The sequence below is a fragment of the Seriola dumerili genome, unplaced genomic scaffold (genome assembly GCF_002260705.1).
Source record: "Seriola dumerili isolate Sdu_G_001 unplaced genomic scaffold, Sdu_1.0 BDQW01000025.1, whole genome shotgun sequence".
Taxonomy (NCBI): domain Eukaryota; kingdom Metazoa; phylum Chordata; class Actinopteri; order Carangiformes; family Carangidae; genus Seriola; species Seriola dumerili.
In genome coordinates this window covers 17,967,640-17,987,047 of record NW_019174280.1, presented here as the reverse complement: position 1 = coordinate 17,987,047, position 19,408 = coordinate 17,967,640, and the positions used below count along the sequence as shown (strand labels likewise).

Genomic DNA, 19,408 nt, shown 5'->3' with positions numbered 1-19,408 from the left:
GGAGACTGGACATGCTCACAAAGTCCTGAAGGTGTGTCACTTTCCTTGCACTCATTGTTGTCGAGCAGCATCCATCCTTTTCTGCAAAGAGGGCGATTTTTCTACTTTTCTAAAAGAGTGAAGAAATTTGTCAGACTCCTTGTCTCTCTTGTCCTTTTGCTCTCTCCCAGCTTTTCTTCAATCTTTATGTCCTTTGCAGTGAAAACGTATGGCCTTTCATGCCTAAATCCAGGTAATCTTTTGCTTCTTCAGGCAGACGGCGTAGCACCACTGTTGCTGGTGGCGCCTTGTCCTCACTGTAGCAGGTGTTGTGTCCCAGAGGTGTTAACCATACTGAGGGAGGCTGAGGCTGTAATCTCTTGCTTCTCCAGCAACCAAAGTAATAGCGTGTTGTTAAAATCCCTTTTTGTCCAATTATGTTTTACAATCTCTGTGCTTAACGTTTTAAGCTGCAGTTCAAATTTCTTTACTTAAAGTTATTGATTGTTAGACATGGAGATTAGAGATATAAGATTGATTCCCGCCACAAATGTCAGTAATATAGTAATCTGCTATGTGTATGGGTTTCACAGTATGATAAAACACATTATTACTGGAGCTCTGTATTCAAAGTGGAAGGTATTCCCTTATCAAGGTTGTTGTGGTCATCCACCATTAAACAGATTTAAAGAATGATTTTTCACCATAGGCTTCACTTTAGATGGATTGGTTCTGCATTCACCATGATGACGGATTACCACCTTTTCTCATTTTCTTACTCTGCTGGACACCTTCACTCACAGTTCAGTAGTTTCATTTTTTTTTTTTAGCTATGCTAGCAATTTGATTCTATGTCAGTGTTGTGTCTCAGTTTGTCACTGTTATTCACATTTGGAGATCTACAGGTGATGGATCACACTGATTTTGGTGATCCTTACTCTTGTCACCAGCAGGTTGCTGTTTAGGGTTATGAGTGAAATGTGAAAACTACTGGTTGGATTGCCATGAAATGTGGTACATTCTTGTTTCCCTCTGAATTTAATTTACAACTTAGGTGATCCCTTGGCTTCTCATCTAGCACCATTATTGGGCCAAAGTTTTTGTGGCAAAACTGCAGACAATTCCCATCAGCCTCGGCTGCACTTTGTGTTTAGTGCTAATTAACGAATGTTAGCATGCTAACATGCTAAAGGTGGTGAATTTGGCAAAAGATTACCTTCCAAAAACCATATTAGCATTTTCACTGTGGTGATGTTAGCATGCTGATGTTAGCATTTAGCACAACTGTGTCTAAGAACGGACTCACAGAGCAGCCAATGTCTTGCTTTGAGATTGGCACTGCAATACTTGGATACGTTTTTAAAGACTGTTTCACATCTTGACTAAGACCAGACCTTTCTTCCTAAGTTCTGATTAATTTATCAGCAATACTATTTTATCCAGTCAGTAGTGTTGAATATGAGCAGTAGCCATGGGTGAACTGCACTCAACCACTGAGATATGATTGTAGATTATTTTCATTAGTTACTGGTTGTGGAGGAAACAATATAATTTGTTTCACATAAACAAACCGGACGACATTTTCATTTTGTTGTCCAGAAGTCTGACCAGCCTCATAAATTGCTCTGTGACAGTGTCAGCTGTCAGGCAGAGATGCACTGGCAATCAACTGTTGCAAAGCCATCCTGTTGTCATTACACTTCCATTAACAGTCACATCACTTTGCTGCCAAATGCACTGGGGTGAAACCAGTAAGACTCATCTTCACTGTCACACAGGCATCATATCTGACCTTCAGACATAAACCCATACAATCTGCAGGCAGACGGCTTCACCATCTCCGCCATGACTCATTACACCCACTCTGGGTGAATGGCAATTCATTTGGGGGTGTGTGTGTAAGACGTTGGGTGTTAATGTGTGTATGATACCTACACACACACATTTTCATCAAGTCACTACATCTGATAAATTTGATGAAACTAATTTGACCTTTGCCAGGTTGTCTTGGTAATCCTCTTCCCGAATCAAGAAAGGTTCTTATATCCTGCATAAGAGATTAGATTGGACGTGGGATTACCCAACTCCTCTTATTGCAGTAATGTTATGGAAGTGCATGTTCATGAACTGTACGTGCCTAGACTTTATTAAACAATTTCTATAACAGGGAAGATTAATTATTAGAACCTCATTATTGCACATGTCAACAAAAGGTGGACAAATCATATTGAGCCACTCTGTGTAAATGATACACATTGGATACACTTTTCTCGAGCTCACTGACAATATGTGGATTTGGGAAACAGTACAAAGTGTGAGAGAAGGAAGTCATAGAGGGAAACACCACAGGCATTGCCTGTAGTGTAGATTATTACGAGATGGTTAATAACACAACAAAAATGCATCATAGAAAAACATCATTTACATCTACAAACTATACACTACATTGTACCTTGAACTAACATTATGAGGGATAAGTACCTAAAATGAGATATTAATTACCTCAGTTAATGACCTCATTTGCATTACTGGTTATGTTTACCATAGAGATCAAAGAAGTCTAACTGTTGTTGGCGCAGTTTTGCATTTAAAGGTTAATGGAGAGGGTTGCATTTTCTCAGGTCTGTCTTAAAGCAGTGGTCACATGCCCGTATTTAGATTGAAAATGTTATTGGCTGCTGGAATCATTCTCCTATCCATACTGGCTACAGTGGCATTCCTAGGCCAACTCTGTCTCCTAGAAATTACATTATAAATAAGTTTTTACCAGATAAGGATTTCTATAAACGTAATGAGGAGCTGTTGTTAATTTAAATATCTGACAAGTCGCAAATATGTTGATACTGACCATATCAGTAAAATGTTCACAGATAACGTACTTGTTTTCTTCCAAAGGATCCAATCTTGCAATATCCACGTTTGGTGAGCACAGCATCATTAAACTTTTTTATGGGTATGTTTAGACTCTCACAGCACTTGGTTAAGGTGAGGAAAAGATGATTTAATACAGAAAACAAATCTGCGGTTTCAGACACAATCTGTTTTATTTACATTTATCCAAAACCATGAACTTTTCCCAACCTTACCCAAAGGCCTATTGATGCCTAAACCTAACCAGAGTGTGTGGTGTGACAGCACTTTGTACAGCTGCCACCCACCCTAACTACCCTCCTGGTGACTTTGCAGTTTAGTCTGCAGATGCAGTTTAGTTAAGATAGAAAAGTAATTTGTAGAAGCGAGGGTTGCAATGTTTGGCCGAGACATTCCTCACCTCTGACTTCCCTGTGTGTTCATCAGCTGTTGATAAATTGTTGTAGGGAAGCTTCACGTAAAAGACATTAATTGTGCAATCCAGCGTACTAATCACTCAAAATGAACACGTGTAAAAACAGACTGCTGAAGGGCTCCAATCAATTGAGTGTAGGGCTGTTTGTTTTTGTTTTTGTTTTTGTTTTCCGCTACTTCAACTTGTGCCCGCCAGCAAGTGGAGTAATGTGGAGTCTTTTACAAAGATAATTTCTTAATACATATTAATGCTCATTAGTCTCTCTGAATTTAATCCAGAGCTTCAGGGACCAAAATGTTCTACCATCAAGATTATCCTCCTCCACTGATTTACTATGGAGAAAGTGAGTTAATGTAACACTAAGACTGAGGCTTTTGGTGACTCGGCCTTTTCTTTTCAAAGTTTATTGGAGGATATTAGAACTGTATTAGATCATATAGTATTTGTTGATTAAAGAAGCTATACATAAATTATTTACAAAACAATTCTAAAAACATTAATAGGATAATTGCAGTATGATTTCCACATTACAGTATAATATAGCACATTACAAGATCATATATTACACTAGAAATATAATATCATCATAGTGGGCTCATAATGTTTTTAATATACATTCATGATCCCTTAAAAGACCTTATGAAATATAGTGCTGCTGGAAATGGAACTGAGAGAAACTCAAGGCAAGCCCCTTTTCTCAGAGGCTTCAGAGTAGAGCTGTACATAATATCCATCACAGTGACATTAAGAACAAGAGTCCTTCATAGTAATATAAAATGTACCAGAATACAGGATAGGGGGATGCAATAAAATGGGGGGAAAAAAAGTGTTATCCCTGGGATGACTCCTAGCAGTCTAATCTTAAAACTCAGCCTGATTGTGATCTGCTCTATAGCCATGTAATATCTGCAGAGGTGCAGAGATCTCTGAGCAGCAGCTGTGGGATTCAGGCACTGCAGGGGAAGAAAGGTGCCTGACTGAAAGGAAAGCAGTTTTCTCAGAAGTAAGGGTTACCTCAGATGACACTTTATACATACACCTACACACACATACACACACACACACACACACACACTCAAGTACACACCAAGCTTCTACACACTACTCATACCATTGTTGTCTCTAAACCTACAGAGCCTGGGTGTACAACTACAGAGACATATTGCTTCAATAAAATGTAGTGATCTGATTCTGTAGCATTGTTGAAACAACTGTGCCGTGCTATAGTGAACAAACAAGGACCACAACAGTAGCAAATACTGGACCAAGCTAGGGCTAAAACAACAATGAATATTGAACGAAACGAGGGCTGAAACATCAGTGATTTTTAGACCAAACTAAGGCTCAAACACTTGTGATCTTTGCACAGATCTAAACCTAAAATACTGTTAGATACTGAACCAAACCCAGGGCTGAAACATCAGTAAAAGTTTAAGCAAGAAGAGGTTTTTATGCTCGCTATAGGTTTTGACCATCTCCTGTCTTCTCTACATGTGCAGAAGAATGTTGAAGTTAGAAATTGTCTTGTGTCTTTCACAATGGTGATGATAATATAGAGAGTTAGAAATGGAATTTGTGATCATGATCCTGAACATAGTGATCCAGTTGCTGGTCTAATGTGAACTCTGTGTCTAATTATCCTCCATGTGAGCTGATGCAGATCATGTTAACAGCATGTTGTGATAACTCAGATCACAGATCTGTAGCCTACATTTTGATAGTGGCATCAGTGGTGGTGCCGCGGTGTGTATCTGCAGAATTGATGGAAAGGTGATGTTGTATTGTAACCTTATGTGTTTCAGTACTTACACAGCCCTGAAGCCCAATCACAACCCATTCTGTGGTCTTATGAAACATCATTTTGAGCTCACACTTTTTTAACATGTGCATGACATTTTAGACAAATTTGACTGCATCAGTTTGGGTGGCTATCAGCCAGCTCTGTCATCTCCTTTCTCTTTTGTTGTCACTTGACTTTCTGTCCGAGTGTTCCTTGTCTGCATGCAAGTGGCACTTAAGGCACGGAGGAACATGTTGCAATCAGTGTGGTGTCTCAGCACTTGATTGTTAAGGATGTTGCGAAGGTAATATGCAGATGTATTGAAGCGACTCCGGAAGGAGCTAAATCAGCCAATGGTCTCTTATAACCAGTCTGATCACATACTTTGCCTCCCCAGAAAACTGAATTAATCATTTCATGGAAACACATTTTTCTTCCCATGTATATTCACAGAGCTCAATCTCTCAGGTATATGAAATATGACCACCAGCGCATGAATTACTGCTGGTTGGGAGGGGGGGGGGGTTCCTTTTTATCCTTTTTCCATCTCTGATAACAGACTGATACTGTTGCCATGGATAAGACTTAAAATAGGCCCTGCAAAGATTTGCCTGAAGTGTTTTGATGCATGAAAAGTAAATTCTGAGCATCTTATGGTTAAGTCTTTTTTTCCGTTATTCATGGCCCTGTGCTTTTTGGTGACATATTTCAGTTTTTGTTGCTTCATGGTTTATTTCAGTGCTCGAAAAATCAACTGAAAGAGCTCAAAGAAATTAGAATAAAGCAGCACTGTGTTTGACAAAGGAGTGACAATAATCCATTTGTAGAGGCCCAGATGACTCAGATAGTTAAACTGTCAAAGCTGTGGTCAAATAAAAGGCCAGAATATTGGAGCCCCGTATTTCTGACTTGAATGTCAGTCATCCGTCTTGTTGTTCTCTTGTTCTCCAGCTGGCCTTCAGCCAGCCTGCTATTGATCTGGCAGCGTGTTACTATTACTGTGGGGAATGGCTTGGAGCTGCATGGTTCAGAGGATGTAATTTTCTTTCTTTTCTCTCAAAACATGTTGCCCAGGTTTCTCTGTGCAGACATCCCAACCCCGCAGGGCCATGGCTGACATTTTCTCTCTCAGCAGGACGTATACCTGCTTCATTATAGCCGCGGTGATGGGCTTGTCGGTGTCCTCTTCCACAGACTTCTCTTTGTACCAGGAAAGGCTAATTGCACCAGTTTCAAGGTTGGGAATTCAAAAGGGGGCTATTTTACAAATAAAGTGTATTTTTGTTGGCATGTCCTGAGTGTATTTGGGTGTGCGTGCTCGGTTGCGGGTCCAGATGTGAGTTATTGTTGCTGATTCCCATGGGTCAGTGTAGTTGACTCATGGGAATCAGCCCACTTCCAGTCTGATAAACTCTTGTGCAACTCACTGTTGGCCAGGAGTGACAGAACCATGAGGTTAAATAAATGTTCAGATTTGAAATGTAATTTTAGTGGAAATCCCCAGGACAGGCACAGCAGCATCAAATATAGGCTGAGATAAAATCAGTTTACTCCTCAACAACTGCTTCCTGTAAAATCTGGCCCTGATGGCACAGGTGGAAAGTAATTACATTTACTAAATATAATACTGTACTGCGTACAATCTGATACAGTTTACTTTGAGGGCTTACATTTGATGCTACTTCATAGTTTGACTCCTTTACATTTACAAGTATTGTTCTTTTTACTCCACTACATTTATTTTACTCTTATAATTACTTAGTTACTTTGCAAATTAGTATTTTCCATACCAAACACATGAGTATCTTACAAAATGTAATGCTTTCAATTTAGATTAAACTATCTAAAATTAATAATATTTATGTGTGTGTGTGTGTGTGTGTGTGTGTGTGTGTAGTATATATAATACATAATACTCTGAAAGAGATTATTATATAATGAGAAAAAAATGAGAACTCTTTTACTTTGAAGCCTTTTCAACACTTAACTGGTAATAATTTTAATTTTTAATACAGGATTTGTAATGGAATATTTTAATGTTGTAGTATTGCTATTTTTACCTAAATAAAAAATTCACAAACTTCCTTCATCACCTTTTAATAGATTAAAACAGGTTCTGAAGATGAATCTGCACTTTGCCATAATATTTTTATCTCTATCTTATCTTATCCCTTCACACTCCACCAGATGCTTCTTGCATAAGACTCCAGTGAGTATGATACAAACTCAAACAGTGAACAGATTACTGAGGGACGGAGACAATGGCATCTGCAACACTGGTGAGAATAAACCAATGATCATCCTGTTGCCCGAAGAGATCATTAAACTACAATCAACAGCATAGTCCTTGTCTCCCCATAACCCACCTGTCTGCCAAGCTGCCTGCCAAGCCCGCTAGTTGGTCCGTGCTAAGCGTGTGGTGATGACATTGTAATCAGGCAGCCCACTGCCCCACGGGGAGTTAAATAGAGCGGCTCGCAATAAGTCTGATGAAATCTGCTCCCACTGGGCTGCTCTCAAAGCTGCGACAGAAACACAAACACATTCATACAACACAGACTAAATACAAAAACAGAACACACGAGCTCGGCTGTCACAAGCATGTTCACATAATGTACAAGCACACTTTTGTATAGACTATGTTTGTCATAAGACTAACCCTAATCATCTTAACCAGCAGCTTGTTGAAGAAAATTCACTCAAGTCCTTAGTTCCAAAGTTTGCTGTAGTGGTGTGAGTTTATTGGTATTCCAGACACAGAGCGGGTCTAGTGGTCTAGCGGGTCTTGGTCTAGACCAAGTAGACCAAGAAGTAGCAAACAGGCAAAATTTCCTTGGTCCCAAAAACTTTTCTGTATGTGTGTAACCGCAAAATCTGTTTTTACTCCACACAAACTGTTGTAGACAACTGTGATCTCCGTCATGAAATGTGTAAGTCTATACAGTAGCCCTGTGTTTGCATGTAACAGGGAAATGCAGATACTGTAGAAGTGAATGCTGCTTAATTTGTTTAAGTTTTTCACTTTGTAGATATAACCAGTAATATGATCTGTTTTCTTCTTGGATTTGTTGGTTTCCCAGTTTGAGATTGTTCGAGCATTGTGGGTAGCACTTATGAAGCTCACTGGTAGCCTATAACAACTAATTCGCACGTTTACATGTTCACTAGTTCACTACTTATTACTATGATTAATCTAATGCAACTGTGACTCCACAGGAAGTGTTGTGTTTTTAGTATCCTGCTTTTTTCTGGATGTATATTGTCATGAGGAGGATAATTTCGGCGTCTTTGTCTAAAACTCTGGGGTCAACAGCTGGTGTAACCTGCGATAAACCCTTTGTGAATACCTGTTTTGATTAATGGGGCAGGGGTTGATTGTTCATGACAGCGGAAGCCATTAAAGTCATTTGAGCAGCTGTCTCCACACACCATCAAGGTCTTGTTAGAATCGTATTATTATATTGATTCTGATGTGTAGCCCAAAGCTGCCTGTGCCCCTTGCCTGTGGCGGACAGCCAGGATCTGTTTCTTTTAACAAGAGAGGGAAAGAAGGGTAGCAGCAGACTGATGGCCGGAGACGTAAAAGCAGAAGGCTTGTCAGTTTGAATCTGCAGATTGGTTGGGAACATCTGCGCTGGGACATGAAAGAGGGAGGCTTTCTGTTCTTTTCATTAATATTTGCTGTTTTGTGCCAAACACAAGCACTTTTAGTGGACACACTTTGACACGGACAAGTACAGAGTTTGATAACTTTGCAGCAGCTGTTTAGCGGTAGCAGGTTCACCGTTCTTGCTCAATAGTGGAGCGATTTTTGCCCCCAATCTCTCAATTACACCCAAGAGTTCAAAAATGCCAGTTATCCTTTAGGTAAAGAGCTAGAAAAGAGATGATTATTTAGCTTAGCATATAGACTGCAAGCAGAGGGAACCTGAGAGCCTGACTCTGTCCAAAGATAAAGTGGAGTTCTGTCATCACTGTAGAAACTACAGGAAGTCACTAGCCAATAAATAGTACAGTGTGCAATTTCCTTTTACAAACATGACTTGGTGTTTGTATAATTGATGCATTTCTGTTTGTGTGCATATTAATTATTTGTGTGATTTAGAGGGGCTGCTGGGCAGATTTTTAGTTTAAATTTGGAGAGAGCCAGACTGTTTTCCTTTGCTTCCAGTCTTTATGCTAAGACAAGCTAATAGCTAACGGTTTTGGGGGTGATGGTGTCAATTCTCTCTTCTAAATCTTGGCAAGAAAGCAAATAAGCACATTTCCTAAGGTGTCAACATAAAGTATTCCTTTAAACAGCCAAAAACTGGGTTAGTAGATGGATGTAGGGGTAACTAAGACCACAGTATGGTTAAGGGGAAAGGTGATGAGGTCACAACTCAACCTTGCAGCTTATTTGCTCCTAGAAAAGATTTTATTGTTTCTCTGCTTTTATTTAAATCTCCAAGGTTTCTTCTTAGTCTCAAATTTTTCTTTAGTCAGTCAAAAAAAAAGAAGCCTTTTCTGTCTAAGGGTTGTTAGGCTGTAAAACACAAGGAACAACAATGGAAATAACGTCAGGATTTTTTCAAAGTCTGATATGTTGTGTTTTATAAAAATATCATATAGTTGTCAATAAACCAAACCAAAAAACCAAATGTGATGTTTTAGTGTAAGTGCTGATGGTCATGCAATAGGAGCAGAAAAAACAACATATTTAGCCATTCAGAGTCCACAGGCCAAAAACATTATAATGCTTTTGTTCCTTTTGTCCTTATGAAGCAGCTAAATTTCTCTTCTGTAGCAGATTTGCTGCCAGTTTTACCTCCCTCACTCTCAGCTTACTCCCTCAGGTTCCTATGCTGGAAATGATCACATGTTTTTAGCCACATTATCAATCTTTTGAAGCAGAAGTAGGTAGAGCAAGGTACTTTTTATTTATTTTTTTGTATTCTTGGACATATGATGATACAATAATTATCAGGTTGTTTAAAGAGATCTTGGGAGATTTGTATAGGACGTGCAGTATAGCATGCCTAGTCTATTTAAAGCACTCTACATTAAGTAGAGTCTGTATGAGTCTGTTGTGGAAGTAGTCATGTAAGCTTTGACCCAGCGTGGGAGCTTGCTAGAATTGTATTCCACTGACAGCAAGCTCACACATTATAAATATACTCATAAAGCTAAAAGGGTCAGAGAAATGTACACAGCATGAGGACACATCTGCAGTACAGTATACTGCGGGTACTAGGGGCGCAGAAGTTGAAAGTGTTTTTCTAGGAGCTAGTGGTCTGTGCATGCATCACTGTGAGTGTGCACATAATGTTCTCTCTATAATGTGTTTTTTTTTTTTTTTTGTACCACTTTTTTAACGTCATCACTTTAAAGGTCCAGGCGTTAAAAAAAAAAAACACACACATGTAGCCATTTCTCTCTCCTTCTTTCTCTCTGCTCTGGATTGGGTTCAGGGTTTATATATAGCATCTGAGTTGTGTGGTAGTTTCTGTCTCCAAAGCGACCAACTTCTCACTTCCCACTCTCTGACGCAAACAAAAAAGCATCTGTGCAGAGAGGGGGTGTCAACATTGCAATCAAAACAAAAGTAAATCAAACTCCAATCTGATGATTTCAGTGTAAAGTGGGCAGAGTGCTTTATTTAACACTTTATCTGTACAGGTGTGACAATGGGCCAAAGACATGCGCTGTCCTGTGGAATCTCATTTCCTGCTTGTATCACATGATTTAATGCTGCTGTAGATACTTTTATAGACATTATGACTGTAGCAACAATATATAGGGATCGAATTAAACTTAGTGTATTTTGCAGATTGAAAGCTCCCTTGAAATGGTATTATTACTCCCTTTATGTGACACATTTTCTTTGAAAAGAGATGAAGTTTAATTTGAAAGGACGGGCAGAAAGGCTGGATTTAAATCAGATTTTATTAGTTGCATTTTTAGTTACACCAGCTAGTGAAGAATAATCTTGTCATTGAAAATGAACTGCACTTTTTCAGGAAGTTCAAGTGGCCACTTCATAGCACGCATACACATTCGAATTTCATGGGCAAATTAATTAAATGCTTTGGTGCATCAGAAACTCTGAAAGCTCTGTTTCTGCGCTGAAATAATAGCGACCTTCTGTTTTGTAAACCATCCAGCAGATTGTATGCTGAAGTACACACACAGGCTGTGTCTAATTTCACAGACAGCACAGGCAGTTTGTGCAAGTGCCATCTCCATAGGCTGAAGGGAAGTGAGCTGAACCTGCATCCTCTTCTCTAAATGAGATGGACAAAAGATGATTCACCGCAGTATCATCACAAGTGTCTTGGGCGTTTGGATTAATGAGGACTACAAAGGAGGCAGTGGTTGAAGCAAATGATTAGCCCTATAACTGCAGACTGTGAAAGAGGCAGCCTCTGTATTGAGACAAATTGCAGCAATAAAATACAGAGTAGAAACCAGCAGATTAAAAGTAATGTGGTGATGGTTTATTGATATCAAAATGCTAAATATAGGCCATTCAGTCAATCCTTGCCTCAAATAGAACTTTCAGATTGATCAAACTTTTAGACCGTCTCTCATTTTTCCTCTCTGCCTCTGTCCCTCTTTCTCTCCTCTTTGCCCGTCTCCCTCTGCAGATTGAAGACATTGTCACTCGCATCCAGGATGAGACAGAGGGGGTTCCCATCAGAACTGTCAAAAGCTTCATGACCAAAATCCCCAGCGTTGTCACAGGTAAGAAATGGAGAGAGGAAGACGTCAGAGGCTGACAGTGACAGAGCCTGCAGTCTGTAAACATTAAGTGCGTCAGTGATGTGAGTGCCTGGTGAAAAGAGATGAGAGAAAGACAGAAGGACACCGTGGAAAATGCTGAGATGCATCACCCTGAGATCCTCATGTTTCTGGAGAGCTGGAAAGATGACTCGTTGTTTCCAGGGTAAAGTGTACAGGAAAGCTTTCTTTTTTGGTGAAAGTGTAACACTCGGGTTTTTGTACAGATTAAACAAATGAGATATAACTCGTTTATTAGTGAGTTTTAGAGGTGCTGGTAAACAGATTTTGTCACTGTGTCTCCCCCTGTTTCTAGTCTTTATGCTTTGCTAAGATAACCAGCTGCTGGTTGTAGCTTCTTATTGATTGGGCAGATGTGGTATCGATTTTCTCATCCAATTCTCAGCTAGAAAGTGAATAAAAGTCTTTCCCAAAATTTGCAACTATTCCCTTAGTTAAATCATGAATTTATTTGAGAGGTGCCCTTTCAGTTAATCAGTTTCTGCTTTATTTCAGAACTTTACCAGAAGAAAGTTCAGCAACCAGTAATTAGCCTGTTTCATTTTACCACATTCTGTGGGTAAGCCCCATGGCCATGGTGAATGGTGATCGCAATTGTGATAGTGTTGGAGAAAAGTACAAGCTAGATCTCCAGCTGAGTCACACCCTAACACACGAAAACACAGCGGGTTTTGTGGCTGCATTTCATTGTGGTTGTGTCAAGGCTGCTGTTCTGTTTTTTTTTTTTCTCTGCAATGGATCACTGGAGGATAGCTGAACACCTGGAGGGAGAGTGAGCGGACAACATATGATTAAATGTGTGGAAAAGAAGGTGCAAGTGTGGAAACAGAATGAGTAATGCTGTCCTCCTACTGTCAAGGTGCCCTTAAGCAAGGCAATCAAGCCCCGACTACTTCAATAAAGCTGGGACTGTAGGGGGTCAATGTGTGCGACTATCTCACTGGGAAAACACACAGTTAAACTTTGGAAATAAACTTTGTAATAAATAAAGATTTGAAATAGAAAAATGAAATGAAAAATGGACGCAAAATGAAAACAATTGTTAGCAAGTTGAAGGTAAGCTATTGAAGGATGGATGTTACCGCAGCCACCTTGCCTGCTGGCTGTAGTTGCTTCACTTGATAACCCAAATCACTTTAACAGGCTGGAGCCGCAGTGGGAGGCTTTGACACACCCCATAGAAATGATGGAAACAAAGGAAGGCTATTATCATTCTTCTTTTTTTCCGTCTTGCACTTATGGAAAATGCATTACCCCAATATGCCATAAGCAGAGCGTATCAATAAACACAATTACTACAGCAGCGGATGGATGTGCAGAGCAGCAGCTCAAATCTTTGCAGCTGAGTGCCGGGGGCCAGGAAACTTAATGAATGATGGAGAATTAAACACCACCTCCCTCGGGGCTCAGACAAAGCAGAGGGGGAGCACAGATAAGATGATACTCTATCTCCACAGCAAAAAAGAAGCTTTTTAGGGAGGTTTACCTATCATACTTATTACAGAAAATAATGTCAGATCTCTAAATATTACTCTCCTGAGTATCAGTGGCTGTAGATAATCTTCATTTTCAGGAGGTAAAGACTTTACTTGGATCATTATTTCATCTTGAAGACAAGAGCTTGATATGAAACAGTCAAAAAGTTATTATTTCTTCATCAGATCCTCTTGTTTTGAAATTATTCATTGAGCAGCAATGCACAAGTTTATTGTGTTTACCTTAAATGAAAAACATATCAGCCAGTGAATTAGTTTAATGAATTGTTTGTTGTTACACTTTTTGTTTCGATTTGAAAGGGAGACGTGATGGAAAAGACTTTCCATGTTTAAATTTAGCGTTAAAAGTGTGGCTCAAAAAGTAGTGATGAAAGTACTGAATTTTTGTTTTCTACTGCCTTTCTAACTTTTGACCCCGTCATCTTCTGTTTTTTGTTTTTTTAAAATCACACCCCATCTCCCCAGCATTTCTCTCATGTGTCTCTCTCTGACCTGATTTAGGTGCAGATATTGTTCAGTGGCTGATGAAGAGTCTGTCCATCGAGGATCCAGGTAAGTTTTGAAAAATTATACCTGACTTGACTGTGCTGTACTGAATGTAATGACTTTGTTTAAAGGCCACAGCCTCCTGTGAGAGCAGAAGTCATGGAACTACAGGACTTTACTAACAAAAAGATATGCAAATACTGTAGGAAATGTGTACAAAAACGCATTCCCCGGTGTATATTATATAGTAACAGCCACAAACAACCATTAATATCTTGTACTTAATGTGGCAAATGTTGTTACTTTACAATATGAAATACAGTGGTACATTTATCTTAATGTTGAGAACATGAAATGGAAAACAGATAACGACAAGTTTCTCAGCGGACAAGAGTCCAGTTCATGAAATGTCAGACACATATTACAGACATACATTTTTACCATTTGAGAAACACAAACTGAATTGAACAAAATATATTTTCAGTTAGCCTTTACTGAACAGACTTTACTTATAACAAAAAAAAACAAAACAAAAAAAAAACATAGTGGCTAGTATTTGCTATGGATTTGTTCAGTTGGCCTGACCTGAGGCATGGTGGTGGGAGAGCAGTGTTTATTGTTGGTACAGTAGCCCACAGCGTGGACACTGAGTCAATCTTTGAGTCATGGTACATGATACAACAGGCTATTTAAATATATGGTAAACTGGGATCAATAACGTTATATGCAGCAAATGTTTGACTTTTAATGATGTAAAGATGGGAAATCTGTAAATATGTGGCTTTCATCCAAATCTTCATTGTTACAACATTGTTATAGAAGTATAGTTTGACTTCGTGGTCCTGATATTTTGACTATATAGTCAATTCCATCCATATAGATATTGCATTAGAAATAATATGTGGAGTGCTGAGGAACCCGCTGTGATCTGCACTCCTTGTTCTTTCCCTTTCGCAGCTGAGGCCATGCACATCGGGAGTCTCATCGCAGCTCAGGGGTACTTCTTCCCTATCTCAGACCATGTCCTCTCCCTCAAGGATGATAGCACTTTCTACCGCTTTCAGGTGAGCAAGACCATCAAGTGGTAAAAGAATGAACAAATCAGCTCGACTCTATATTTAAGATACTTCACGACTGATACTCGATGCATGACCAACTAAGTTCTGTGAAATTTTAGGTTCTCAATGTCTAGGGTTAATCTCAAAGGTTGGTGTCTCATGGTATCATGGTCAGGTTTAGGGTCACATAGTCTGTTGAGAAACCAGAAAGGGGTAATTGACAATTGGTTCAACTTCTCTTTATAGCCACCTGATACTGAGTTGAGGATCAAATGTTGCCACGAAAGCCACTAAATTTATTTTGAAAAGATTATAATGACGGTGGTGCAGGCGTTAGGACCATCACCTAACAGCAAGAAGGTTCTGGGTTTTAACCTGCTGGCTGGCGGGGGTTTGCATGTTCTCCTCGTGCCTGTGTAGGTTCCCACCAGGTGCTCCGGCTTCCTCCCACAGTCCAAAGACATTCATGTTAGGTTTATTGGTGACTCTAAATTGTCCGTAGGTGTGAATGAGTGTGAATGGTTGCTTGTCTCTATATGTCAGACCTGTGATAGACTGGCGACCTGCCCAGGGTGTACCCCACCCTCACACCAATTTCAACTGGGATTGGCTCCAGCCCCCCCACGGCCCTATAGGGATAAGTGATATGGATAATGAATGAACGTTATACTTGTCATTAAAGGTGCCCAGCCCACATGAGTTTTGAAGATGTTACGTTACCTTCAGAGGCAAGAGAAAACAAAAAGAAAGGAGGCTAATACATGGACATTTTTCTACACACATTATTACATTCAAAAACATTACATCATGTACTGTAATCTACATTCATCTGTGATATCAAGCAGAATGGGATACCAGCAGAATATAAAATGCATTTGATTCTCAAGCTCATAAATCATCCAGTATGAAGTCACTGCTGAGAGTATCAAGTTCTACATTTTGTGACAGCAGATTGAATTTGGTGAGACATCTGCTGAGTTATAGCACAAATGAGGAGAGTATTTACTTTACAATTAACGCGCAGTATCATAACAGCATTCCAGATTCTCACTGTGTAGAGCAATCAACAGAAAGATGGATGGGAAAATGTCCTGTTTGTGACAGGAAAAAATATTGTGGCAAAGTTCCAGAAACACTGACAGACCTGAATACAAATATGTAAAACTGTCATGCTAGCAGCGTTGCTCTATGTTGATTCAACATTTTGGTGTGTCTTATGATGAAGTGTAAGAACTTTGTTGATCCCTGACTTTTCATCTAGAGCCAGCATCATGGTGAAATTTTGAATTCTCTAAAACTTTGGTTTATCACTAAACACCTACAAAAAAGACATTTATATTAGCCTCACCTGGAAGTAGCAAAAGTTAGCATGCTAACACACCAAAATGGCAAATAACATGGTGAGCATGACAAATATTATACCTGCTAAACATCAGCATGTTAGTGTTGCCATTGTGAGCGCGTTAGCGTAGTGATGTTAGCATTTAGCTCAAAGCACTGTACAAAGCCTCACAAAGCTGCTAGCATAGCTGTTGACTCTGTATGAAGTTTTTTGAGTCTGAGCTTTGAAGGGTTGCTCCAGGAGATTTTAGCCAGGGAAAACAGTTTTACAAATAACTAAAATTCCCAATTTTAAGATCTCCATTTCAAAAATGGAGATCTGTTTGTAAGCATACACTGTAAAAAAAAAAAAAAAAAAAAAAAATCTTTCAAGTAATACCTATTACAGCGCGATACTTTTTTTCATGACTAAGTGGAAATTGCTCTGTGCCTTTAGTAACAGACCTAAGCTCAAACTAATCCCTTCTTCATCCTACATTAGGGTAAAAAAGTCCAGCAAGGTTAATCTGACTCTGGGGGTGCTTACTTTCATAAAGACTCCAATCAGCTGTTAAAGATCACTTGTTCCATTATGGAATTACACACCAATCTTGATCTTGAGGACAAAAGGCCCTGTCCACTGTCTACAGCTTCCTCAGTACTATGATGGGATCCTGGGATCCTATTAAAAATGAATGGGGATCTGTTAAAATATTCATCAAGCGAGTGAGGGGTTCAGGCTGAGTAGGCGGGTACCAAAAGCCCGACAGAGACATAGTGTAGTAGAGTAGTACACTAGAATTAAAGTCTCGTCAAGGGACTAAAAAGAAAGCAAAGTGTGCTGACATTTCACTCCTCCTTCACTGGTCATAGATAAAAGACTGGCATTAAAGTCACAGATTAATTATGCCAGGCTGCTTTATCCCGACTTCCCTAATTAAAAAGAGGAAACAATGTTTTCAAATTCCTCAGTGGGGAACAGTGGGGTGGTATGTTACGAGATTAGAATGATCTCTGGGTGAATAGGAAGGAAGACGACGCAACACAGACTTGTTGGAGCTGAGTCTTCACCAGAGCTGGAGGAGCAATTTAATTAAACCAGACGGCAGTGCACATTGCCGTGCTTTGACCTTGGTTCTCCTCCTTCAAAGTGAAGTGGAAGAGACGACAAGAGGAGGAGGGAGAGGAGGAGGAAGAGGAGGAGGGCTGTCTGCCATAAGCTTCATAAAAATAATCAGTATTCATTAGCATTTAATTTTTCAAGCAGAGCAAGACAAAGAGGAACACAGAGAAGGAAAATCAAAACAATTAAACACTATGTAATATCTCTCCTCATTGAAACAACTAAAGATGGTTTTAAAACTGTGATACAAGACCGTGTGAGCTATGTCAAATAACAGTCCTATCAGCATCTGTTCTTTGCCTGCTGGCTTTACTGTTCTGCTTTCACATTGTTTATTTTTGCAGCTTTCACCGCCTCTCGTTTTATTGTGTTGCTGCTGCGCTCCAACTCCTCTGCAACACCCCAGGACGCCTCTTTCCTGGTGGAAAAGTTTCAGGAGTCAGCTGCTCTGAATCCGTTCAGTCATGATAATAAAAATGTTTTGATTGCTCACGTAATGGTGCAAGGCAATCATGTGCACTGCTGTGTCTCAGAGGCAAAGCAACAGTCTGGTAAAGGTCATCGCCATCACTCCAGTTTTGTCAAAAAGTTTGGAAAGGACACGTTTGCGCGCACAGTTTTGACTTTTCAATTTTTTCTTTTTATTACAGATTTTAGTCTTTGAAATTCAGCCAATATGATGCATCATCACTATTTTGTTTGTGTAGTTGAAATATAAATCATTGGTTGATCTACTTTGTACTCTCACCTTTTCACTTTGTTCCCCCTCAGGCACCGTATTTCTGGCCGTCCAACTGTTGGGAGCCTGAAAACACTGACTACGGTGAGAATCTTAAGGGGATGCATTGACATTTTGTGTGTGTGTGTGTGTTCTCTTTTTTTTTTTTAAACCAATTATTTTGGGAAAGCTCTAGGTAGGAAACATTTAATTTGTGTTATAGCTGGTGAGTGAAAAACATGTCCTCCATTGTCCTCCATTATTCGTCAGGTCCTCAGATTCAGATTAAAATGCTTCTAATCCATTACCTTCTATAAAATGTGCTGGTGCAGTGAGTCTGTAGATCTAAATCAGAACCAGTCTTTACGAGGCATTACACAGAGCGCAGAGTACACTTCCAGAATCATCAGAATACAAGTAAACAGCAACAGCAGCTGTAGGGTTTATGCCTCTGTATAGGGATTCTATCAGTCCAGCCCTAACCTGGTCCCAGAACAATATTTTTGTTTTCTCCAGTTCCTGTATCATCTTCACCAAGCAACATCAAATAGAAAAAAAATAAAAAAGTAAATGTATTCTTGTGTAGATGTAAGTGAATATTTATAGCTTGGCTGTAGAGCTCAACTCCCACAGTGTTAATCTTTTATACAGGAATAACTATATAACTATACAGAATATGTAATTATCTCAGTTTGTACGGTACATGCACAGATTTACAGAGACAAATAGATAAAGGTATGAAATCTGGCAACCAATTAGATATTTCATAGCACAGGGCTCGATCAATAGTTTTGTTTGTATGTGACCTATACTGACATTTAACTTTATAAACCTGTGGATGTCAGCCAGTCATGCTGTTGATGTTTGATATGCCTGAACATTTGATACTTGATCACACCCTCAAAAACTGTGTGGAATACACAATTAAATTTCACATATTTACTGAAACGAGCAATTATATTTATGTAACTTCTCATCGAAAGATTCAATACATAGCAACGTTTGCTTTTAAAAAGGCCCAGCTGCTAGCAGTAAAATGATTTCATCAATGCTGGGGTTCAGAGAAGAGTTTTAGCATCCCATGACGACTTGAATTATATTTTAGAGATTTTGTTTTTATGTTATTTCACTAAGATCATTTATAGGAAATTTGGAAGCAGTTTTAATCTTGCATCGGAATGACAGACACTGCCACTAACAATTAAAACTACTATATAGATGTAACTATAGAATGTAAGTGCACACAATGGCTTCACCACAAATGGTATCAAAAACGGGGTTAATTAAAAAAGTGAAATCTTTACTACAAGATTTGTCATGGAAATAATGAACTTTACAAGAGTAGTTATTAAAATCTGACCTGGCAGTGTAAACACAGTTTG

General features: G+C 39.2%; 1 protein-coding gene across 1 annotated transcript in view; it reads left to right on the top strand.

The window, feature by feature from the left end:
• The window catches only part of LOC111237046 (regulator of G-protein signaling 6-like), a 75,824-nt gene that overhangs the window by 43,076 nt on the left and 13,340 nt on the right, over positions 1-19,408 (top strand). Inside the window, exons 2-5 of the mRNA XM_022766006.1 lie at positions 11,672-11,768; positions 13,823-13,873; positions 14,765-14,871; positions 18,080-18,131. Of these exons, the coding sequence (XP_022621727.1) occupies positions 11,672-11,768; positions 13,823-13,873; positions 14,765-14,871; positions 18,080-18,131 (307 nt within the window). The remainder of the gene's footprint in view (positions 1-11,671; positions 11,769-13,822; positions 13,874-14,764; positions 14,872-18,079; positions 18,132-19,408) is intronic.